The sequence below is a fragment of the Chanos chanos genome, chromosome 2 (assembly GCF_902362185.1).
Source record: "Chanos chanos chromosome 2, fChaCha1.1, whole genome shotgun sequence".
Lineage (NCBI taxonomy): Eukaryota > Metazoa > Chordata > Actinopteri > Gonorynchiformes > Chanidae > Chanos > Chanos chanos.
The window spans coordinates 19,566,158-19,591,903 of NC_044496.1; the positions used below are offsets into that span (position 1 = coordinate 19,566,158).

General features: G+C 41.2%; 1 protein-coding gene across 1 annotated transcript in view; it reads left to right on the forward strand.

The window, feature by feature from the left end:
- The window catches only part of zfhx3b (zinc finger homeobox 3b), a 135,979-nt gene extending 117,044 nt beyond the window's left edge, over nucleotides 1-18,935 (forward strand). Inside the window, exons 6-10 of the mRNA XM_030794059.1 lie at nucleotides 5,813-5,946; nucleotides 6,513-6,713; nucleotides 11,135-11,258; nucleotides 11,403-16,880; nucleotides 17,137-18,935. Of these exons, the coding sequence (XP_030649919.1) occupies nucleotides 5,813-5,946; nucleotides 6,513-6,713; nucleotides 11,135-11,258; nucleotides 11,403-16,880; nucleotides 17,137-18,860 (7,661 nt within the window). The 3' untranslated portion in view covers nucleotides 18,861-18,935. The remainder of the gene's footprint in view (nucleotides 1-5,812; nucleotides 5,947-6,512; nucleotides 6,714-11,134; nucleotides 11,259-11,402; nucleotides 16,881-17,136) is intronic.
- The last annotated feature ends 6,811 nt before the right edge of the window (nucleotides 18,936-25,746 follow it).

Sequence of the window (25,746 nt, forward strand, 5' to 3'; positions counted from 1 at the left end):
CACTCAGAAACACCTGTTCTCTGGCTAAATATCATCATATGCAGTCTGAAAAAAAACAGAGATGCTTGCATATTCATAGCAGGTCCTCTGAGCGTTCGTCATTCTTCAAATTAAAATTGTTTTTGTCTTTGAGGGTAATAGAACATAAATTGCCCTTGTTTGTGTGCCAACACAGGAAGATCAGCATTTATGGGCTTTACTGTCTGTTTTCTAATAGGCTAGCAACCCTGTGTGTGTGTGTGTGTGTGTGTGTGTGTGTCTGTGTGCGTATGTCCTCCAAAGGTGAACCTGATGTTGGCTCCAGCATAGCAGCCAGGAGATTAATAATGCGTCCACTAATTAATATCTCTTTTTAATTTCTTCATTTTAAATTTGTCTTCGTTGCAGTCATGCCTGTAGGCCTACATAGGCCTTTCTTCTCGTATGGTGGAGGTGGTTTTTCATTTAATCGAGGATATACACCAAGGATACTGAAATATGATGAGCTTCTATGTGGAGTCACTTTGGCATGAGGCTTTGGTTGTAATTTTCTTTATTTGAAATTAATTGGTGCAGAGTAATTACCTGAGAAATATGAGGTGAAATGGAATATAGCCCTCTGTTGCTTAGGGCTCCAACATGGCCTGTAGATTAAAAAGGAGCATTAAAAAAAGAAGATAATATCTGGTTATTGTTAGCATAAGTATTAAAACTGAATGACTTCTAACACTGGGGAGTTGAACCTTCGTCTCCACATTAATGGTTAAATTGCCAAGGGAGGAGCAAAGGGGCAGGGGGAGAGGTAAAATATTTTGGCCCTACTAAGATGGAGAGGAGAGAAGAGTAGAGGGGAGAAGAAGAGATACGAGGAGAAGACAGAAGGGGGATAAAGAAGGGAAAGACGTGATGGTGGCAGAATCCACTGGCTGCTTCTGGTTGCGGGAATGAAGTGTGTGGAACCAGCAGAGTGGTTCAGCTCTGTGGCCAAATGGCCTAGCACCATCAGTGCTCTAATGGTGGGGTTTTTTTTGTTTTTTTTTTATGAGCAAGCTGAGTGAGGAGACAGAAACGTATGAACTGGTGACCGCTCGAGTCCTTTCCAAGGCCTGCTCGAGAGCTTATCTTAGTAGCAGCGCTGAGGCGAAGAACAGGGGACACAGGCGGTGTTGGCGGTCCAGGGGGAAGTCATTTTGCCCCCGTTCTTCCGCTGTCTTTCCTTAAAGCCTGTTCAGCGCCCGATCAACTCTGTCTCTCACAATATCACCTCCCAAGGACACTGGTGATTACATGATGGCAGCTGTGATTGCATTTCACGAAGATTTCAGCAGTGGGAGAAACTTTTGTGTTAATACCAGTTGGCTTGTATCGGTCAGTCACTCGAGCTGCCATCTTTTTTCTTTCTTTTTTTTTTGTCCTCCCACTTGAAAGCACAACAAGCTCCTGATTGCTTCAGAGACCAAGGGCTCTGCCTGACATCCCCCCCCCCAGTTGGCTGTGAAATGCAGTCCAAGTGCAGGACGTGAGAGAGGGTGCCAAAGTCCAATTCACTTACGGGACTCGACAGCGCAAAGGCCTCCCGTTTACGGAAAAGGGCCATGAATTAATAATCACCTAATTGACTTTTAAGATTTTTTTTTTTTTTCATTTTTGTTCCTCCACCTTTTCTGCTGTCAGATGAAAGTTCAGCGGATGTTTCTGTGTGAGCAGTGTTTCTGTCTGGGCAGCATTGAGTGTAAGAATTGTCTGCTTTTCAGTGTTCGTGCAGAGGTCAGAAGCATACATCACTGGCCTTGTGCACAGTGGAAAGGTCACTGAAAAAAAGGAGAACAGATTTAGAATCACAATGCTGACTCCTGTTCTTTTTCTTCAATCCAGAAGCACAAATAGCAGGTTTTTTTGTATACTGGAGTATATTAACTTGGGGAGGGAAAAAAAAAGCTTGAAGGTTGTAATTCAGATATCAGTTGTATAGTAGCCTCACCTTATTCTTCAGTTCACTTATACAGTATGTGACTGAACATTTGTTAAAAAAAAGATGCATTGTTATTTGTTTTTTTGTATTACACATAAGTCTTCTCAAGGATGGCTCCCTTTGTAATATTTTTCGAATAAGGAAAGAAAAAAAACTTAAAGGTTGTAAGTAATTCAGATATCAGTTGTATAGCAGCCTCACCTCATTCTTCAATTCACTTATACAGTATGTGACTTTGAACATTTGTTCAAAAACAAATGAAATGGTTTTTACTGTTCTGTATTACACATGAATCTCTCAAGGATGGCTCCTTTTGTAATATTTTTCAAGTGGTTAGTGCAGTTTGTTTTCATTAGAGTCTTATTGTGAGTGTTCAGCCCTGATTTGAACCCAACGCACTCCCTCATGCTCTCAGACTCAGCAGTGAGAAGTAGAAGTCTTGAGCAGGAGCCTCTGTTCTGGTCACGGTTTAAGACAGTTAATAGACCTGACTGTGCTCTGATGTTAGCCCATGTTCCTGTCCCAGCCCAGTTGTGCCACACTGAGACCACACACACCAAATCACCTTTCTCACGTTCTGTTTAGTGTTGCCCTTTTTGTTCCGGTATGCTCCGAGCTTCACTCAGTGACGGTGGGTTTTTTTCCTCTTTTTTTCTGCTTCGCTACAGAAAACAGGATACGGTAGCTAGACTTTAGTCATGCAATTTGTGGCTGAAGTCAGTTTTTGGCTTCATGAGAGCAAGTGATTGGTCAGATTTATGGTGTCTTAACAGGGCGTGACAAGATGAGGCTTTGTTAAGGACCCCCCCCCCCCCCCCCCCCCCATGTTATGGCATTGATCCCCTGTATTAAGATGTTTTGAAGTGTAACCAATATTTATCATGTGGGAGTTTCTGAGGCTGTTTGTGAGTTTATCTCTGTTGTATATCTGTTGATGCTCATTTGTTCATATATGTTTCTGAGTTTCTGTGAATTATAGAATTGTTGCCTTATTGTTTTATCCAGATTTTTGTCCTCTTGGCTTTGAACTTTAGTTTTGTCCTGCATGTGAGCAGTGGGGTAAATGACTCCAGACTCATTTTAGGCTTTTGTTTAAACAGAAGCAGATTTCCAGGCTTCTGGACAGTTATGGTGTCCCATTACAAACAACTGCTCTATACGCTTACATTCATGCCTTTTGTGACAGTCTTTGTATCTGTGACAATTTCTGTCCTAGTAGAGTGAGCGCACTGCATCATCGCTGAGGTTTCAGAGCAGACTGGTACTGTACTGAGTCTAGCACCTGAACAGTAATTTAATGGAGGGAACACCAAAAGGAAGAAAGAGGAAAAAACAACTAGAAAGTGACAGAGGGAGGAGCAAGGTGATGGTAGAGACAGTGGGAGGAGCAGGCAGTGAGGAGGACTGCAGTGGAGTGACTGAGGAATTGGCAAGGACAGTGCCATGAGGGAGTGAGGTTAATGGCACAGAATGGGAGGTCCCTTTGTTTAACATTTCCTTTGTTTATTGGTGGATGTGTCTAATGGGATTGGCTGTGACTCAACCTAATAGGGCCAAACTGGCTGATCCTAGAGTCTCAGGGAGATCCAGCAGCCTTCTCTCCCTAAAGCAGGGGCCCCCACTGTGCAATCAGCTCAGCTGCCCCTGCCCTGATTGGAGGTGACACTTTAATGTCTAGAGAGGGAGTATGGTCAGCCCTGCTTAACCTGACCCTCCCCTCCACTAGCCCCTCTCTCAATTTGCTCTTCCAGAACTGGACAAATCAGGCCAAATTTAACTCTTTATAGCCTCGTTAAGGGCCGGCAAGAGGCCATCTTAAGTTTCACTGTGAATTCTTTCCACCGGCGTCTGGACGCTGGCCTGCTGTACTCTAGCCCTTTCTGGCTCCGTTGGATTTAGCTCCTTTACGACTGATGGCTTAAGCAAGTATTTATACTCAGCTGTGATGTCTTTCTCTTTGCTATTCCAACTTTGTTTGTCCTCTGTCTCTTTCTCTGTCTCTCTACACCCCCCTATCTTTCGTTTTGAGTTTTTGGACGGGAGCAGTTGAGCCTCTTGTCTAGCGGAGCTCAGTCTCATTTTCTTCACGCTGGCATTGCAGAGATGAAGGTTGAGACAGACGCAGTATATGTTAATGCCACTGCAAGTTGCATTAAAGGGATTAGCCGTGTGAAACATTTTGCCAGCTAGTGGAGGACATTTGAGACTCGAGTGACAGTTGTAGCTTTCACAGGGGGATTGTGTTTAAGATTAATGAACACCTGCCAGTTACACTCTTTTTTAACTTTTTCTACATGCTTTGTTTCGAAAATCAGGGCATACCTTTGGCCTGCCATGCCCAGTTTAGCTCATAATGGTCAAGCATTATTTTGTACTCTGAAAATCTTTTAGCGTAATGATGAAAGTGTTCCCCTCCCTCTGAAATATAATGTTTTGTCGGTCTGGTGTAGCTGACCCTGACACAGGACTATACATATGTACACTTCTCATATACCATTCAGACTGCAAGTCATAAAGCCTCACTTATGAAGATTAAACATTGTGGTCTTTGTCAGCTTCAGCTTTTATTATGGTTGTTTTCCAGATAACACTTCTGTCAAAGTCTTTTTGTACCTACCTTTTCCATGTACTGGTAACTGAGTTTCAGTTCCTAAGTGGTAAGTTGCTGTAGCACTCTTTCTCTGATTTGCTCAAAATGTAAGAGGGAAGGGCATGTCAGAGGTCACTGACACCATTAAGATCACCAGTCTCATTTCGTACTACCTAAACAAATCTGTTCCTGACATTAAAGCTTTGTTTGTTCTTAACATTAAAGCTCGACTTTGTGTTTGTGGGATTTCAAACAATGAAAACTCATTGTTATGAGTGTGTGGCTCACTGATCATAATAGGTTTTATGAGTTTAAATCACACTGTCTGTGTGTCATTGGTGGCATGTTAGATGTCACAAAAAAAAGTGAATCCTAGTTGTGATTTAAATTTACCGTTGTCATAGTTTTCATCTGTTTTGGTTCACATGCTTATAACATTAAATATATAGATGGAATTGTTAAAAGTGTGACTTTCCACTGTAGCAGAGGAAAACAAACACATCTCCAATAATAAAAAGCCTTAAATAAGTCCTAAAAATAAAATTCATAAACTGCCTGGACATGTGGAGCAATTAGAGACTCTTTTTGATTCAGTCAGGTAATTAATAATAATTCAATGTGTTTGGCCCGAGTGGAATTTGATTTGAGTCCCACAAGGAGATCTGGCGAATACATTACACTTTTAATGCATATTCAGGAATCTGGTATGAGTACAAATTTTGCATTCCAAAAAAGCATTTCCAGAAAATATTCAAGGCAGGAAAAAAGCTACAATCGAAAAAAGAACCTAGACTGATGTGGATCTCTGACTTTTAATGTTGTCTGAGAAGACTCTGTGAATGTGTGTGCATCTTCTTAAGTTTGGTGAATCCTTCAGCTGGAGGAGCACTTCAAAGACAGGATCTCAGAGAGAGCGAAACCTAAAGCCGCTCGTCGTGGCAAACTAATGTTTTGATTAGACGTCTGTGGTGGTGTCTGATATCCCAACGATCCAACGCTAGGAGAGACAGGCTGTCAGTGCACCCTCACTGTGTCTGTCCTCAGTGGTATGGGAGGAGCAGTTAAAACAGTGTTTTAGTTTGGAGGGGGAGAAGTATGTTGGCCGATCAACTGCTTGCTTGCCCATCTCCTGTTAAATGCGGTTATATCACATTTAAGAAAGACGTATTAAAGCCCTTTATCCACTATGTTATTGATTGATTCGTATTCTTGCTGCCAAGTTGCTACCTTGCCTTGACAAGAATTCTGTGCCTCTCCCTGTCTGTTTGTAGCAGCCAGCCAGTCAGAGAGGGATCAGACGGATTCTCCAAACCCCTCCAAACGGCCCCCCTCAATATCTGGAACAGGAGAGAGCCCCCTTTCTTCCAAACGTCCAAGGACAGCTGAAAAGAGTGCTGGAGAGCAGGTGAGTGAGGTCTTGGTCTGTTCACAGAGACCCTTGTTTGGCATCAAATACATAGTGTGTCACACAATACAGTAGGTCACAATGTCAGAAAGTGAACACAGCCCTGAATGTGGCAGTAGTTGTCTGCATGTGTCTTTTTTTACCTCTTCTAAAGCCTGACAACTTCATTTGATATCATCTTATTCCAGTATGTGTAGTGTTCATCATCCTCTCTCACTAATTAAGAAAAAAGTTGAAAGATGTACTTCTCAGCATTTTTAAACATTTGAATAAAGCTGGCCTTCTTACATTATGCATGCTTTTTTCCTGAATATTATTTTTCTCCTTTTTTGCTGCACTTGCATTGCTAATTGTGCAAAAGGTGGAAAATCAATATGATATTTGACAGATGAGAGGGCTTTGAAGTGCCTGCCAGCTCTCCACTGTTCCCTGATCTGGTGGGGGTTCTTACTCTGCCCTTCAGTCCTCTTCACAGACTTAATATTCTCAGACCACCCCCCCCGTCATTGGATTTTCCCTCTGTAACTCTCACCCTGCTTTATACTCATTCCTCTCTATCTGTGCAGATGTACCAGTGCCCCTACTGCAAGTTTAGCAACACGGACCTGAACCGCCTCAGAATGCACGTGATGACTCAGCACTCAGTCCAGCCCATGTTCCGCTGCCCTCTGTGTCAAGACATGCTCAACAACAAGATCCACCTGCAGTTCCACCTCACACACCTCCACAGCGTTGCACCCGACTGTGTGGACAAGCTCATTGCCACTGTGAGTGTAGAATGTGTGTGTGTGTGTGTGTGTGAGTGTGTTTGTGTGTGTGTGTGTGTCCTGGTGCAACTTTGAGTGCATGTCTCCTTAAACTTAGTTTTTCCTGTACTGAATCCAGACCCTCAGCAGGTGCCTGTTTTGTTATATTTACACACACACTTATATTCACTGAAATGCAAGACTTAACATTAGAGAACAGGTGCAGAAAAGGCTACTGAGATTTAGATGACTTGACAGATTCCAAAATTTCCATCCTAATCAATGATTCCTAACCTGCTTATTATGTGGAAATGTTTCAATTTAGAGGCAATTTATACATTTATTAAAATATTTTGCATAGTTGGCGTGAATATTGTGTATTCGCGTAATTATACTTAATCCTTTTTGTCCTGGGCTATTTAAGTGGCAATTCACTGTGGAACACCTTATTTTTCCACTGTGAAACGAAGAAATGCCCAGTTTAGCCTGTCTTTGCTGAAGCCTGTGGATGGTGTATTCATTTGTTCCTGACCCTCTCATCCACATGCGCAATAACATGACACCATGATAATATGAGATCCTTCATGTGGCAACAACGTGAGTGAAAAGACAGAGATGAATTCATTAGAGAGAGCATTTTTATGGATGGCTGTTACAGCTTTTTTTTCCTTTTACAGTACTCGTCCCGAACTCTTTTCTCTCTCTTTCTCTCTCAATAAACCACTTCATTATCATCCTTTTAATTTTTTTTTTTCTTTCACTCAGTCCAGTATGGGTGTGGTCATCACATTTCTGAAGAATGTATGGAGTTCAAAACCTACTCTGTCAATTGAGTACCCGTTTTTGAATTATTTGTAGCGTTCATATTCAAGGCTGTACAGTCTGCCTGTCTGTGTTCAACAGTGGTCATGTCAAGGACCAGTGTGGGACTTGGCAGCGCTCATGCTCGTCTCTATGGGGATGAATCACTGGCTCTTACTCAGTATGCCTGTGTGTAATGGAGGTTGTCTCTCCCATCTCTTTCGCTTTAATTGATGACATTTGAGGCTTAATCAAAACACAAAGGAAACTGTTAATTGTGAAATGGCCCCTGGGCATCCTGTTGACTCACTGGAAGTCAGATATTGTAGGACCAAAGATTTTGATGCTTCAGATACTCTGTCTAGGCATTTTTGTGACATGTACATCATCAGTAAGCCTTTTCTTTCATTATGTGCTGATAGTTGATTCAGAGAATGTACATGCACACTCGTGTGTGTGTGTGTGTGTTTGAATGAGAGAGTCAGTGAGATTGAGGCTCTTACCTAATTATTGTGGTATTAGCTTGATAAGCAGCTCTATTTCTTTTCTCTCTCACCCCGAGTTTGTGATCACTCAAGTGCTATTCAAAACAAACACTTATAACATTATGAATATTTTCAAGGAACTATGACACAAATTAATTGTAGTTTAATGAATAGATTTTTCTGTTAATGGATTTCAGGTTTAGGTAATGCAAATAGCATTGTTTTCCATTTTGTAGTCTTATTTCCAAGTCTCACTGACAGGTCAATATTGGATAGAGTGTTACTATTGGTTATCTTCATCTGTTCTGTTCAGCCTCAGTCTTTTGCTGTACAAGAGCTGTGAAACAGGGAATCTGTGATTTCACTTAAATGATCCCCAAGACCATCACGTGAAATTTTTGGATCCCCAATTTTTCAGACAATGCGCTTGTATGAACAAGACTATAACTTTGTGTAGTTAATTAGTATTTTACTTATTTATTGATTTATTTATTTGTATTTTGCCACAACTTGTATAATTCATCACCAACACTTTGATTTTTTCCTCTTGGAGTCAAAACCACACAGAGGCATAATAATTTTTGTGGCTTTATTTTTCACATTTCTGAGGTAAAATTATACTACATTTGCCAGTGGAGCTGAATTGCCCTCTGGCCAAACTCTCAGTGAGACTGTGCATTTAACTACTGGTGAGCCATCTCCACTCCCCAGTTAGAAAGCAAATGGTGAACTTGAACTTGACCAAACTGCAGTATTTTTCCCTTTGTTGAGATAATAATACACAACACCGCTACAGGAAACTCAGGATAGAAACTCATACAGTGCATATTAAAACCAGCACATTCTTCACTTTAAAGACATGGGAAAGGTCCTTCATCTCTGTCATCTGTCTAGAAGACAAGCTTAATGAATTCTGAAATAAGTGACTTTTATTTCCTGCAGACAACACATAAAGATGCACACAGTCACTCTTTTTGCCTGCCCTCTCTCTCTCTCTCTCTCTCTCTCTCTCTCTCTCTCTCTCTCTCTCTCTCTCTCATTCACGCACACACGCACACGCACACACACACACAATGTCTCACTTTCTGTCTGTCTAAGATAGGGGTAATGAAAATAATTGTGCTTCATTAATTCTGAGTCTGGCTAGATGATAGCCATTTGGAACTATGTTTGCCAATTAGGCGGCCCAAATTAAAAGTGACCTTGGGATACTCTCCACGCTTGGCTCTCGTCGTCTAATGAAGCAGTTGTCTAGAAACAGTCCACTTTGTAATGTAAATCACTGGCATGTTTTGTTTTTCTAACTCTCCATACTGGTCACATTAATTCACTACTTTCAGTTTGGGGGAGATTGAGAGAAAAAGCAAAAAGTAGTAAAATGGCTGCATTTACTATTCAGACAATTTCTGATTGCACTAATCACACAATGATAGACAAGGCTATTTTAACTGTTCCACTTGACCTCAAGCTTCACTAACCAGTTTTAACCAAAACCCTGTCCCTCACAGTGTCTGCATTAGGCGAATAGACATGCATTTATATGGCATCTTTTGTTTAGAAGCATGCCTCTGTTGACTGATTGACTTACTGCCTGTGGCAGACTTTGAGCATTATTAAGTCTTAGTGAAGTTCCAGAAACATCAACCAAACTCTGCTATAAAACATCATATTCTTAATGGTTTGATTATCAGAATTAATGCAAAGCTTTGTTTTTGCCCTTACTCAACAAACTAATAGCTTTTCTCATTTTTATAGCGATGCTTGGGTATTTCCCTAATGTAATCAATTAGACCAACATCACTCTATGAGAACTCTGGATTGAAATTATTCTGTTATCTATGGTACGGATAATGGGTAGAGACCATTTGTCAAAGATATGCCACATTTGAATGATTCGCATCAACAACAGGAAGTCGCACATACCCAGCGCTTCAAATTGCATGTGTGATGGTGTAATCTGAAATGAGGAGAGAAAGTAGCTCAAAGCCAGAAGATTTGTCCCTGAAGTGGCAGAGAAAAAAGAAAAGGGGGGGGGGGGGCAGATAGGGTTTGGGTGGGTTCTAAGAATTGAAATGCTGCATGAGGAGTGAGACTGATTATTCTGTTTGGGGAGTTAATTGAAGGAAGGTGAAGCAGACAATGCCTCATCTCTAAAGCCCTTCCAATCTCAATCACTGATTACTGTTAAATAGGAGTTGGTTAATGAATGCATTGATGATTTGTTGTCTTAAAGAGAGGTTGGTGAGGATATAGTGCAAAGAAGAGCCAGGGCAGACATAAAAGGAGACAAGAGCAGGGGATTGAAAAGATAGAAGAAGGTGTCTTACATTCACACATGATAGAATTCAGCCTTTTTAAGAGAAAGAAGAAAACCTAGCTGCACTTTTTAGTCAGCATTAATTTCTCCTTGAAATGTTCTAATTAAAATGGTAGGGCTGTTTTTCAGACGTAAATTGTATACCATGTATCTTGTTATTCTCTGTCATGCATATTATTACACAGTTTGTCCAAAACAAGATTTTTGTTTGTTTAAGGTCAGCGAACACAACATTTGATGGTATGTTCTAAGACACATCTACATACCTAATTTGACAATAGCTGAATTACCTAGAATTCCAGTATCTGTTACAGCATTGCTGTGGCCCGGGCTTTTCCCCTGAAATTAGATTGACTTTTTATGAGGAAGAAGAATTAATTAATTATGCACCTTAATAAGCTTTTCAGACCAGTGCTGGCCTCTCAGCCCATCACACTAATTGGCTGCAGCAGCACTTTCCAGGCACGTGACAAAACACCATCAGTGATCAAAGTTCAAATTCAAGAGATAGCAAATAAAGCAAAAAATCTCTCTCTCTCTCTCTCTCTCTCTTTCTCTCTGTCTCTCCCCATATATATATATATGTGTGTGTGTGTGTGTGTGTGAGAGAGAGAGAGAGAGAGAGAGAGTCGATTAGAATTTTACTCCAAAAAGGGGAAAGAAGCTGATCAATGTTCACTTCTTCATTGACTTACAGAATTAAAAATCTGCATCGTTGTACAATTAGTGCAATTTTCTGAAATATTCAAATGCCCTCATTTCAGTATATATGTAATGGCTGTTATCTGTTATAAAGAACTCAATCAATAAGTTGCACTCTGTACTTTTTTCTTCTCTAGGTGGCGCCATCAGAGGTACTGCCAGCGAGCATGTTCATACCAGTCCCTGGACTGGATAAAGATGCTCAGAACACCTCTCAGTCCACAGCCAACTCAAGTTCAGATGATACAAAGAAACCAGCAGGTTTGGAAGATTTTTAAATTGTTTATATTTGTGTGTGATCAAATGCCAAAAACCTCAAGCAGAAGTACTTTTGTGAAAGTCAGAATCATTCATGAAACTTTTGGCTCCACTTTAATGAGTGGGATTTGCTTTTTCTTATAACAGAGACTTCAGATGTTGAATCAGAGAAAGGAGTTTCTCTGCCGGCAGAAATTACTGAAGCTCGAAAGTCACCTCTGGAAGAGCAGCAGCCTTCAAGAGAAGACCCCACTGGTTTTCTGTGCTGGAAAAAAGGCTGTAACCAAGTCTTTAAATCCTCCAGTTCGCTTCAGATGCACTTCAATGAGGTTCACAACAAAAGGCCACAATTGCCTGTATCTGATCGCCACGTGTACAAGTACCGCTGCAACCAGTGTAGTCTAGCATTCAAAACAGTGGAAAAACTGCAGCTGCATTCACAGTACCATGTCATCAGAGCAGCAACTATGTGTTGTCTGTGCCAGCGAAGCTTTAGGACCTTGCAAGCCTTGAAGAAACACTTGGAGACTAGTCATGTTGAACTTAGTGAATCTGACATCCAGCAGCTTTATGGAGGCCTGCTGATGAATGGGGATCTAATGGTAATGGGTGATCCTTCACTCGGAGAGGACCAGGGAGTTCTTGGTGAAGATGACAAGGATGGTGAGGAAAGTGATCCAGAGGAGAAGCAGAGCCCAACAGGTAGTGACTCAGGGTCACTACAAGAAGATTCTGGATCAGAGCCCAAGCGTGCCCTACCTTTTAGGAAGGGCCCCAACTTTACCATGGAGAAGTTCTTAGATCCGTCTCGTCCTTTCAAGTGTACAGTTTGCAAAGAGTCATTTACTCAGAAAAATATCCTGCTGGTACACTACAATTCTGTCTCACACTTGCACAAAGTCAAACGTGCTCTTCAAGAGTCCACCACAGGCCAGCCAGAGCCCACCAGCAGCCCTGACAATAAGCCCTTCAAGTGCAGCACTTGCAATGTAGCATATAGCCAGAGCTCAACACTGGAGATTCACATGCGTTCTGTCCTCCATCAGACCAAGGCCAGGGCAGCCAAGCTCGAGGCAGCAGGGGGCAGCTCCAGCTCTGTTAGTACTGTTGGCTTAAGTGGTGGGGGCTCCTCTATCAGCACGTCATCTTCCAGTCCAATTCCACCCACTAATTCAACAACTGGCAATAGCACTTGTTCTCCTGCTAGTGTTCAGACAGCACAAAGCATCTTGGGAGGTAACCACATGAACCAGTCTCACAACATTGAAAGCCTGGGTAACTCAGCCTGTCATCCCTCTCCCTCTGAGAATGATGTTAAGAAGAAGAAATTTGCAGACATGTTGTCTTCTAGGGGTCACCAGCAGCAGCTGCAGCAACAACAACAACTGGCTCAAGCCCAAGCACAAGCCCAGGTCCAACTCCAACAAGAGCTTCAGCAACAAGCTGCTCTTATTCAGTCTCAGCTCTTCAATCCTCTTCTACAGCACTTCCCAATGACAACAGAGGCACTTCTCCCACTTCAGCAACAGCAGCTGCTCTTTCCCTTTTATATCCCTGGGACAGAGTTTCAATTAAATCCAGAAATGAATCTTAACAGTTCTTCCCTTAACCTGACTGGATCTGCTGCCTCACTTTTAGAAGACCAGAAGAGCTCAGCTCAGCAGGCTCAACAGAGCTGCCTGCAGCAACAGCTCATGCACCACCACCTTCAACAACAGCAGCAGCACCAAACCCATTCCCACTCCCAGGCTTCAAATCAAGTGGCTTTACTTCAGCAGAGTGTATCTCTCTCACACCCAGTTGATAAAAAGCCAAAGCCACCTGTTCCTCAGAGCGAGAAAGATAAAGATCTGCTTAAGGATAAAGAGGTGAATGAGAAATCAGAGGACCATATTTCCAAAGATATCTCAGATGCAGTAAAGTCCAAAGATAAGAAGGATGTGCAGCAGGCTGCAATTAGTATGAACCATGACACTGGATTCCCTCCGCCAAGGATTGCCTCAGATGCTCGTGGAAATGCTACCAAAGCTCTCTTAGAGAATTTTGGATTTGAGTTGGTGATTCAGTACAATGAGAATAAACAGAAAGCTCAGAAAAAGCCATCAGGGACTGGAACAGGTGTTCCAAGTGCACCATCTGGTATAACTAGAGTGGTTGACCCTGTTGAAGGATTAGAGAAATTGGAGTGTGAAGCCTGTGGAAAGCTCTTCTCCAATATATTAATTCTGAAGAGTCATCAAGAGCATATCCATCAGGCCTTCTTCCCATTTAGATTCCTGGAGAGGTTTGCCAAGGAATACAGAGAACAGTATGACAAACTCTACCCATTGAGACCTCCAACACCTGAGGCAGTTCCTCCTCCTCCACCTCCACCTCCCCCACCTCCACCACCTCCACAAAGAACTCCAACACCAAATATACCTGTTTCGGCTCCTGCTCTCACACCTCCAACTGCTCCTACCCCACAGCCTCAAGTACCAATGGCCCAAATTCCTATGCCAATGGATCTGCCCCTCTTTTCTCCACTAATGATGCAACCTATGTCTCTCCAAACATTACCACCTCAGATTCCTGGCCCACTGCCATCGGTGGAGCCTGGTCTGGCCACTGATCTGGCTCAACTTTACCAGCAGCAGCTCACACCAGCTATGCTGCAGCAGCAGAATAAGAGACCAAGAACACGCATTACAGATGACCAGCTAAAGGTTCTCAGACAATATTTTGACATCAACAACTCTCCCAATGAGGAGCAAATAAAGGAAATGGCTGACAAGTCAGGGCTTCCCCAGAAAGTTATCAAACACTGGTTCCGTAATACTCTCTTCAAAGAGCGCCAGCGCAATAAAGACTCACCCTACAACTTCAATAACCCACCCATAACAACTCTAGAGGATACCAAAATCGATTCGAAACCACCATCCCCTGAGCCTCATAGACAGGAGTGTTATGGTAGTAAGAGGTCTTCAAGGACAAGGTTCACAGACTACCAGCTCAGGGTATTGCAGGACTTTTTTGATGCCAATGCCTATCCAAAAGATGATGAATTTGAACAGCTGTCCAATTTGCTGAGCCTACCAACTCGTGTTATTGTAGTGTGGTTCCAGAATGCAAGACAAAAAGCCCGTAAAAATTATGAGAACCAAGGAGATGGAGGGAAAGATGGGGAGCGGCGTGAACTGTCCAATGATCGATACATTCGCACCACGAATTTGAACTATCAATGCAAGAAGTGCAGTCTGGTCTTCCAGCGAATATTCGACCTCATCAAACACCAAAAAAAGCTTTGTTACAAAGATGAGGATGAGGAGGGGCAATATGACAGTCAAAATGAAGACTCTGTAGACCTCTCTCATGAGTACTGCACGCCATCTGGCTCATCTGGCCACACCCCAATGCCATCCTCCTCAAGCCTGTGCCCTCTTCCACCCTCCACCTCAGCCTTCTCTCAGATGACACCATCTGAAAAGGAGGAGGCATCACCTGCCAATTTATCAAATTCTTTTGATGAGAAATCCAAACATTCTGCAGAGACTTGTGTAGATTCCAGGGAAAACCAGTCATCTCTTAAACAGGAGACGGTACATCCATCTGAAATTTCACAGCAGAAATCCACAAGAGATGAGAAAGTACATATGACTCCAAAGAACTCAAAACTTTCTTCACCTTCCCTGCAGCAACAACACGGGGGTCCGTCAGCCTCTCAAACTAGCCAAGCTCCTTCCCAAACTTCCCATATGGCAATCAACCCACATTTAACTTCAGCTTCACAGCAGCTGGCTCAGCAGATGATCCCCTACCAGTGTGAGCAATGCAAACTTGGCTTTCCCTCATTTGAACACTGGCAAGAACACCAGCAGCTTCATTTCCTGACTGTCCAAAACCAATTTATTCACCCCCAGTTCTTGGATCGCCCAATGGATATGTCCTTTATGTTGTTTGATCCCAGCAATCCTCTGCTGGCTAGCCAGCTCCTTGCTGGAGCATTGCCACAAATACCAAGCAGCTCTGCCACTTCTCCATCAACGCCCACATCAACCATGAACTCCTTAAAGAGGAAGTTGGAGGAGAAAGCAGGTACAAGTCCCGGGGAAAATGACAGCACCAACAGTGGTGAAGAGCCACAGAGAGATAAACGCCTCCGGACGACCATTACACCAGAACAATTAGAGATTCTATACCAGAAATATCTCCTTGATTCTAACCCCACCCGCAAGATGCTTGACCACATCGCTCACGAGGTAGGGCTCAAAAAACGAGTGGTACAAGTATGGTTTCAGAACACCAGGGCAAGAGAAAGAAAAGGGCAGTTTCGTGCAGTGGGGCCAGCTCAAGCCCATCGCCGCTGCCCATTTTGCCGTGCCCTTTTCAAAGCAAAAACAGCCCTAGAAGCCCACATACGCTCACGTCACTGGCACGAGGCCAAACGAGCTGGTTATAACCTAGCATTGTCCAGCATGTTACCTGAACAGGAGGGTATGCAGTTGAAGATGGATCCATTAGACATCTCCAGTTACTCCCACCTTGTACCCTCTAACAGTGATGCACAATGCTCGTCTCTGTCACCAGTGAGCAAAAACATGGACTTGTCTCCCAGGGGTCTTCTGAGCCCTACATCTATTAAGGTTGAGGGAATAGAGGACTTCGAAAGCCCAGCTATGTCTTCTGTCAACATGAGTTTTGACCAAAATAAACTTGACAATGATGACTGCTCCTCTGTGAATACTGCCATCACTGACACTACCACAGGGGATGAAGCCAATGTTGATAATGATAGTGCTGATGCAAAGCATGGTCATAATAGTGGTGACTTTCTCTCTAAATCTGGGGGCACAGCCCAATCTACTGAAAATGATGATCAGATGTCCTCAGGATTGGTGAGCCCTGCGACAAGCTATTATGCGAAAGATTTTGAGAATGAGAATATGGTGGATTACAGTGAAACCTCGAGTCTGGCTGATCCTTGCTCACCAAGCCCTGGGGCTTCTGGCAGTAGAAGCGTTGATAGTGGAGACAGGCCGGGCCAAAAGCGTTTCCGAACTCAGATGACAAACCTCCAGCTTAAGGTGCTCAAATCCTGCTTTAGTGATTACAGGACTCCCACCATGCTGGAATGTGAGGTACTCGGGAATGAAATTGGACTTCCAAAAAGAGTGGTACAGGTCTGGTTCCAGAACGCTCGTGCTAAGGAGAAGAAGGCAAAACTTAGCATGGCTAAGCACTTCGGCATCAACCAGACATCCTATGAAGGACCTAAGACGGAGTGCACTTTATGTGGCATTAAGTATAGTGCCCGTCTGTCAGTCCGAGACCATATCTTCTCTCAACAGCATATCTCCAAGGTGAAGGACACCATTGGGAGTCAACTTGACAAGGAGAAGGAGTACTTTGACCCAGCCACTGTTCGTCAGCTCATGGCTCAGCAGGAAATGGATCGTATCAAAAAAGCCAATGAGGTCTTGGGACTGGCACAACAGCAAGCCATGCAACAGCAAGGGATGTTTGACAGTCCTGCCCTGCAAGCCCTTAACCTTCAGTCAGCCTATCCAAATCTGCAAGGTATACCCCCAGTCCTCTTGCCAGGGGTCGGCAGCCCCTCCTTATCAGGCTTTAACTCATCTAACACAGGTATGACATCATCAAGACATTGCCTATAAGGATATATATATTCAGTTAACTGTAGTTAAATGTGAAGTGCTCTAAGTTAGTGTGTAAGATCATTGTCAGTTGTTTTGTGAAAAATTACAGCACTTATTTGAAATCTTTATTTATTACGCATAAAGACAGGAACACAAATGGACTGTTTGTAACCACCTTGTATAATTGTCTATTTGTATTGTCTTCTAATGTCTATTGTCTTTCTTTTAATTTTTATCTCATCCAGCTTTAACTCCTCCAAAAGCTCCAAACCTCTTGAACATGCCTGGTGCCAGTGTCCCATCACCCAGTCTCCCCACATCTGGTTTACCTAACAAAACCCCCTCTGCTTCCTCTTTGGCCTCACCTAGCCCAGCCCAGGCTAACACCTCAATTGCCCACTCAAGCCCTACTCCTACATCCACATCCACCTCTGTGACAACCCAACAAGGCCCTCGGGCTGAGCCCCATAAAGATCGAGAAGCTGAGAGGTCAAGAGAGAAAGAGAAACCTAAGGAGAAGGTGGAGAAGGCCATAATGCTATCTTCAACAGGGGGCACTCCAGCCCCCTCTACTTCTGCTGCCAGCGCCAAGAAAGAAAAGACAGATACAGCAGTTCCTGCCACTTCAATGCCAACCCCTGGCATGGAATATGTGGTTGATCCTGCCCAGCTCCAAACCCTGCAGGCTGCTTTAGCATCAGATCCTACAGCTCTACTCACAAGCCAGTTCCTGCCCTACTTCATGCCTGGATTTTCTCCATACTATGCCCCTCAAATACCTGGGGCTCTTCAAGGTGGATATCTGCAACCGATGTATGGGATGGAGAGCCTTTTCCCCTACAACCCGGCTTTATCACAAGCTCTTATGGGGCTGTCCCCTGGGTCTTTGCTGCAGCATTACCAGCAATATCAGCAGAGCTTGCAGGAGGCACTGCAGCAGCAGCAGCGACAGCTCCAGCAAATCCAGCAACCCAAAGCCAGCCAAACCCCAGCACCCACTCAATCCTCTGCGGACCGAAAAGAATCTGCCAAAGATCCTGTGAAAACAGAGGAACGAAAAGGCACTCCCCCTGTGGATGCCTCTTCCTCTTCCTCTCACAATAACATACCCACTGAGCAGCACGAAATGGATGGCAAAGGTTCAGATCCCCTTCTTGACCAATACATTGTCCCCAAGGTTCAGTACCGGCTGGCGTGCCGCAAATGTCAAGCTGTCTTTAGCAAGGAGGAAGCAGCCCTCAGTCATCTGAAGTCGATCTGCTTTTTCGGTCAGTGTGTGGCAAACCTGCAAGAGATGTTGCTTCAGGTCCCTGGCAGTGGGAGTGCAGGAGAGGGTAGTCTCTATGACTGCCTGGCCTGTGACACAACTCTGGATGGGGACAAAGCGCTAAGTCAACACCTGGAGTCAGCCTTGCACAAACACAGAACAATCAAGCGATCAGCCAGAAATGCCAAAGAGCACGCTACTAGATTATTACCTCACTCTTCAGCCTGCTTCCCCGATCCTAACACCGCATCTACCTCGCAGTCCACCACTCATCCAAACAACACCCCATCTCCCCCACCAACATCAGCCACCACAACATCTTCAACTGCCTCTTCATCCTCGTGCTCCTCCTCCTCGACAACCACCCCGCTTAATACTACAGCTGTCGGCAAACCCTGGCCTCAGGCCTCTTTCTCCAGAGCTTTAGCTGGGAAACCCAATGCCACTCCTTCTATGTCATCTTCTTTCCCACCAATATCCTCACCTTCAACGGTTACCTCAAGTTCATTGAGCACCTCAGGGGTTCAGACCTCGATACCAACAGACGTCTTTACCGACGAATCTGACTCTGACAGCAGTCAGAAGTCAGCAGACAGGTTGGGCAGGCTGACAGAGGAGCCACAAAAGCCCGGCTGTCTCAAAGACAGTGGTAGTTGTAGTAGTAATCTTACTAGTGTAGGAACAGACTCCATCAGATTGTAAAAGAGCTTTCAGTGATGGACAATATGTTAAAAAAAATACAAAAGACAAAAAAAAGAAAAAGAAAAAAAAAAACAATAAAAAAAGCAGCGATGTTAAAAATATGTTTAAAAGTATACAAACCAATTTCAGAAAAAAAGATGTGTAAAGACTAACTGCAATTCCAAAGCTTGTAACCAAAAATTTAAATGTTAGTGGATTGTTTTCCCATATCAACATGCTGGTTTTAGTTAATTTTTGTTTTGTTTTGTTTGTTTGTTTGTTTGTTTGCTTTTCTTTTTCTTTTTTTTTTAACTGAAATATATATATATATACATTTACAAGTTTAAAAAAATCACTGCAATTGACATTTGGATTATGGTAAAGGAATGCTTTATTGCAATGGACTGCCTCAAAATTGTTTAATGGCTGATGAACCCTCTTAAAAAAAAGTACAAGTCAACAAACCTTCCCTTGTTTGCATAAGTATTTCCACTGAATAGCACAGTTGCATATAAAGCCAGTATGTACTGTATGGGAGAATAGTCTTACAGTTGTTTTGCTCTCTAAGCATTCAAATACCAATGGCTTGCTAAAGTAAAAAGAATAATGTAATGTCTATTTTATTCTCAGGTCAACAGCTCACAACCTTTTTATGTTACAAAAATTTGTTATCTTATTCTTATTGTTCCTAACTAATGGTTAACATTTCTGTTTTTTATATATTACTTTTACCGGCAGAAAGTATTCAGAAGTGATACTAACTCAAAGGCATAGCTTTCTGGGCATTCAAAAGGGTAGCTGAACTGCTGGTTTTAAGCATTTTAAATTCTTTTAAATGGGAAAATTTGCAATCCTACTTTACCCAGACACGAAAAGCATTGCAGACTTGTTGGTGGGGGATAAAACAGATTTTTTTTAACAACAAAAAAAAAGATTCTGTATTCATGGTTGATAAAATCCTTTGTGTTCTTGGGGTTTTTTGTTTTGATTTTGTTTTGTTTTTGTTTTTGTTTTTGTTTTTTGGTGTTGAGTAGATTGTTGCATTGGAAATGAAATTTAAACAGTATGATAGATTGAAAAAAAAAAAACTTTGTGTACATTTAGCTTTTGTATTGTCCAACTTTAAGGCGCTTCATTTGATGTTGTCTTGGTCATTCCAATAGTCTAGATTAAGGAGCAGGAACTGATCTATACTGATCTATTTCTGTCTAATCCTCTGCTTCTTGGCTTTTGTTCACCCAGCTGCCATCAGACATGGCAGGATCCCTTCTTTCATAAGGGTTCTCTCTTTCAGTGGTTGGTATAGTACTGACCAAAAAAAAAAGAAAAGAAATCTGGGATGTGTTTTAAAACGATTCTGTTATATTTGTGTTACCTTTGTGCACTTAACACTGTCTGACTCTCTCTATCTGTGTCTTTCTCTCTTTCTGTTACTCCCTCCTTTTGTTCTCTGTATCCCTGCATTTGTAGATTTGGAGATAGTTAATACTCCTTTAGCACTACAAAGCAGATCTTTGTTTTTCACGTAGTGTGGCTGCAGTCTTTTTGGGGCTTTACTTTCATATCAACTTTTTGTTGTCATATATTAAAATAAAAAAGAATAATAATAATAATTCTCACGCTTTAAAACAAAAAGAAAATCCAAAGACTAAACACTTTCACCATTGGTGCATAAAGATGAGAGAAGAGGCTTCTTTATACTTGAGAATTTGTTGCTGTTTTTAAAGGAAAGAAAACAAAGTTTTAAAATAAAGGAGTACGCATCAGAGTTGCCGTTTTTGCTTCTTTGCAAGCAGACAGGTGGCTTTTTTACGTAAAATACCAATTATACCAAAAACCAAAAAAGGGCCCTTGTCCTTGCATTGTGGAGTAGCACCGTTACAGAGCCATTGCAGTTTGTAAAATAGAGGTTAAAAAGCTCTTTGTTTAACTTTTTTTGTCACACATGAAATCCATTTTTTTTTTTATTAAGAAAATCTATAAGGTCTGGTCTATGAGGACATATGTTTTGCTGCTAATGTATATTTTGAAAAGAAGAAAACCTAGATGCATGCTCATTTCCCTTTTTGGCTAAGCTTTAACAAAAAAAAAAAACAAAAACAAAAACAAACAATAAACCATTTCCCTGCCTCTGCAACATCTTTTTTCCCCCTTTGTTTTGGCGTTTCAAAACTTTGAAGACTGTGAATATATGTTCCAAAGGACTTTTTTTTAGCAGACCAATGTTTAAAGCCAATGATCTCTAATGTTTGTAAAGAACAGTGCATTCCAAATATCACATCTGAGTTTTTATTTCCTAAGCAAGGACTGATTCTGTTTCTTTTTATTGAATTTGATTACAGTTCTTTTTTCTTCTCATTTCCAAGGTGACTGTAAGCTGTTGTGTAAATCTGTTATCATGAGTTGCTAAATGTCACTATTTGATTCCCCCATATCTAAAGTTATGGTGTATGGAGCTCAGAGAAGCCCTGCAGCAGTTAAAGGTTTTGTTCATTTCAGTTAGTTCATCAAGTAATAGTGACTACCAAAAAATGTACATACTGTAATACATCTGGCATTGACATGTGTTTCCCTGGTTTAGTGTCATCATGGCTCTCCATTCATAACAAGTCTCAGAAGGAATTAAAGGCTGTTTTGCAAAGTCTGGAGTGGCAGCCTCCCCTCCTGGAAAATCAAGTAGGGACTTGCCCCAGGTTTCGCAGGGTGTAAAGCCATTTTCATGCACGATATGTCTATTACAGGTTTCAGAGGGACATCTTCATTCCAAAGCATTATAAGACTGGAAAAGCAGGATTTTTTTGGAGATGTCCCTTGTTTTGGATGGTGAAAAGGTACGTGTCTGCCTTTGTGTCCAAAGAGGTCACTTGCTTCAACTTATAGCAATGGAAGCAGATATGCTTATTTAAAACATCCCCCACCCTCCCATAGAGATATTTCATTCTTCATTTCTTCACCAAAAACTAAGGAATTTTTAAATTTGTGAATAACTGCTTTTTTGGCCTCAAATGTATAGCAAATGTATTTGGCCTAATTAATACATTGCTGCAATCTCGGAAGTGTGTTTAAAGTGTTACGTCTTGCAGAGCAATGTGATTTGGTGTTAAAACTTGCGCATGCTATTAAAATTAGATGGATTTGGTCTGCAAGCTTGCCACTCCTCTCAAATTCTATCTAAAATATTGTTCATAATTATTCTGATGTTGTATAGTTTATTTTTTTGAATGCTTTTGCTTTGTTTTTGTTTTAAAAAATGTCAGACATTTATTATTATTTTCATATAACTATTTGTATGTTATTTTATTTTCTGTATATTATTTTCTTCTTATAAATTAACTTTTAACACCAGCTTGAAATTTGACTTGCTGATTTTTTTTTTTTTTTTTTTTTTTAATTCTCTGACCTGGCCACTTTATGGTGTAATAATGTTCTTATATATGTTTGTCTTTTTTTGACACTGTTTGATTTCTTGCTTCCAGAGTGTTTTCTTTGTTATATGGGCTCTCTTGTGAGGGTTCAAATTTAGGTCCTCACAATCGATTCAGCCAGCATGGGACTGTGTGTGTGTGTGTGTGTATTTCATAAGAGCCAGCATCAATTTTAGTTTTTATACTTTACACTATATTTTTTACTTTTCCTTTCGCACCAAAACATACTGAACTGCAAAGCTGGATCTTCAGTAAGGTGGTGAAGATTTTGGAAATCCTGATTTTAAACAAAGAATAATTAAAAAATGAGGAGAAAGACGATACTGAAGCACTGAGCAGTTTTATTTTAAATAAATGAATGTGGCCAAAGCTTAATGCAGTTGATAACAAAAACATTCAGTTGGTGCCCCTGATCAGTGTATATTTATTGTGGCACAACATGACGTACAACAATGAACGTCAACTCTCATTGGGATACTTGATTTTCAAGGACATTATCAAAGAGAGAAAGAAAAACAGGTTTTGCTGTAGAGGTCATCCTTTGCCCACTGTGAAAATAAACATGTATACAGATATAGATATATTTAAAGAAGACATCAACTTTTTGTTTGAAATGGCGAAGAAGGAAAAAAAAAGAGAAATGAACTCTGGGAAACCTTGGAGATGTCATGGAGATATCTGAGAAGGCTGTTGGCACACCAAACATGGGCATGTGAGCCAAAGGCAGTTTTAGAGGCGGCTCTGATATCTAGTGGTGATCTGATTACTGACAATATACCGATGGGAATGGATTCCTTAATTAGTGGACATACGTGGCACTGAGAGAAAAGATCCAGGCTTAATCTGAACTTCTGTGGCTGGAGCTGCCTCTTCTCTTTACTCTCTGCAGTTCTGCATCTGCTCTGATGGACCTTTTCTGCACTTCCGAATGGGATGGACTGTAACACCTGCATATTTTTTTCTCCCAGTTCATATTGTTGCTACCTGTTTCATTTCCTCTTGGCTTGTCTCACAGATTGACAAATGGTGTTCTCCAATCAGAATGGGGTGTAACCCACTCTGGCATGGAGTCAGCCAGACTCATCAAACCATCAAATATGATTCACAGTTCAAAGGGAGGGTTTTCTTGGCTGTCATTCCTGAGGAAGCAGTTAAACACACACACACAAAAAAAACCTAACCAAAATTAACAACCAAACTAACAAGCAACCAAACAAACCATTTGCTCCAGGTTCAAAAGTGAACTGCTACTGGAGCTCCCTGTTCTTTTGTGACTCCTGGTGCCACATTGTTTTTGTTTTTGTTTTTAAATGCTTTTTTGTGTTTCTTTTTGTTTTCTTGAATTATTCCTCCTCTGAGCCTCACAAGCACGGCTCTGTGGCTCCAGGTAGCCCACCTGAGGGTAGAAAAACAGCCTTGCAATGTACAAAAAAGAGCAAGTTAAACCAAAAATGTTGTTCTTGATGTCTTTTCTATACTGTAGTCTTGTTAGCTTTTTTTTGTTACTGTAATTATATGATGAAGATTTCCAAACTGTACCAAATTACATGGAGACTAACATAAACCACATGGAACTTCAGACTTTTAAAGAAAACCTTTTGTCACAAAAACCTTGTTGTCCTAGTTAAGTTGATTGTAGATGGTAATTGAATATACTCCTTTGAAAATATTTCATCAAGTATGTTTCTTGCTCATTGTGATACATTAAAAAGTATGAGCATAAATTCTGTGATGCCTGTCCTTTTCATTTTGTCCGTTTTGTACTTGCAAGAAACATTTTAATTTTACTCAGACAAGTGAGTGTCCTTCCGGATGAGTCTCAAACTCAGAGTGCAATGATACAGTTAGTAAAAACAGTGATTCTTGTCTAAGAGAGATTAAGTTGTAATTTTGATAAGTTTACATGTACAAAATACCGATTGAGTGCAGTTTAGTGAAAATTTTACTAATTTAGTGAAAAGTTTAGAAATTCATTACATAACAGAACCCAAGAATACTGCAATATGCATGAAAAAAACCTTGAACATCATAATGTAATACACATAAGCTATATCTTGATATACAGCCATCACAAAATTTCTGTTATGCAAGTTTGATGTTTTCCTAGCATAATTAAGCCTCATTTGAACCTTTTAATTAATAGAACATAATTTTGACAGACCCCTTTGGCCACCTTGTAGATCCTGCCCTTAGTGATATTACCCCTAGAAATATTACCCTACATGAACAGTCACTATGAAATCCCTCCTAGGAAAGGACGATGGACAAGATTAATTAAAACATATTAAGCAACAAATGTGGAATCATGCTTAATTAGAAGTGGCTGTTTTCGTCTAATTCAAGTTGATTAAGGCTTCAAACCAAATGTAACCCTAAGAATTAAATGTAACCCTATTATCAGGACAGCTCTTTGATTCATTTTGACTTGAGCTGAGGATCAAATACCACATTCGTTAAAATTGTGCGCTAATTTAATATGCAGTGTCAGGCAGTGTAGTATGATAAATTCCTTGTCCTTCATAAGTAATATGCATGTATACATCTATAATGTATTCATGCATTTGAAATAAGCATGTGTTGACCATTGAGTGAAATATTTTTCATACTGTATGAAAAACTGATGCATCTGAGGTATCTCCTATTTTATCACGTTAGAGAGATGCCTCTTTGTGCAAGCCCTATCAGAAGACCAGGATAGGTCTCAGATCTACCATCATGCTAGGACTTCATTCTGTAGGGAGTCTCGTCACTCTTGTTTATAAACACCACGTGCCCAATGATGGTGATGACTGTGCCTTAATTGCATATATAGTCATCATATGTAATCCTCTCTGTGGGAAAGCATTGTCATTAGTTTGCCCCCTCATACACTTTTAAATAATATTTCACATCTTTATTAGGCAGTTCTCTTAAGGGCAATGTTCATGTGTTTCAATTTTGATTTTTATATTACATGTATGTGCTTTTTGGACTGCTCTCTTTTCTGATATTAAAAAAAAAGAGACAAAAGAAATCGTGAGGAAAATGAATCATTGCATTTCACAAAGAGCAGTGGGTGAATTTACATGTTGGAATGGTTGCACCATATTGGTTTGATTCTGATACAGGCAAAGTCCTTATGAAATGAGACATGCTTTTGAAAAACAAAACTGAAATAACATGAGGGGCCCGTTCTCTCTGCTAAACAATGTCAGGACTAAACGGACCCACAAGAGCTTGTATTTTGCCTTTGAAGTTTCTTTCCATAAGAACTGTGCTATTATTGTTATTATTATCGTTGTTAATGCTTTTAGAGTGTCGTTTTGGTGTTGAATGAAATATTTTTGTATTTGTGTGTTTGTTTTTCCATAAGAAAGGCATTCGGGTAAGTACAGTTTTGTAGTCAACGACATTTACCTATTTGTTTTTGCTGGGAGTGAATATTCTTTCATTGCTCACACTATACCTGAACATAAGTACATGTGCTGATGCAGCACATAGTT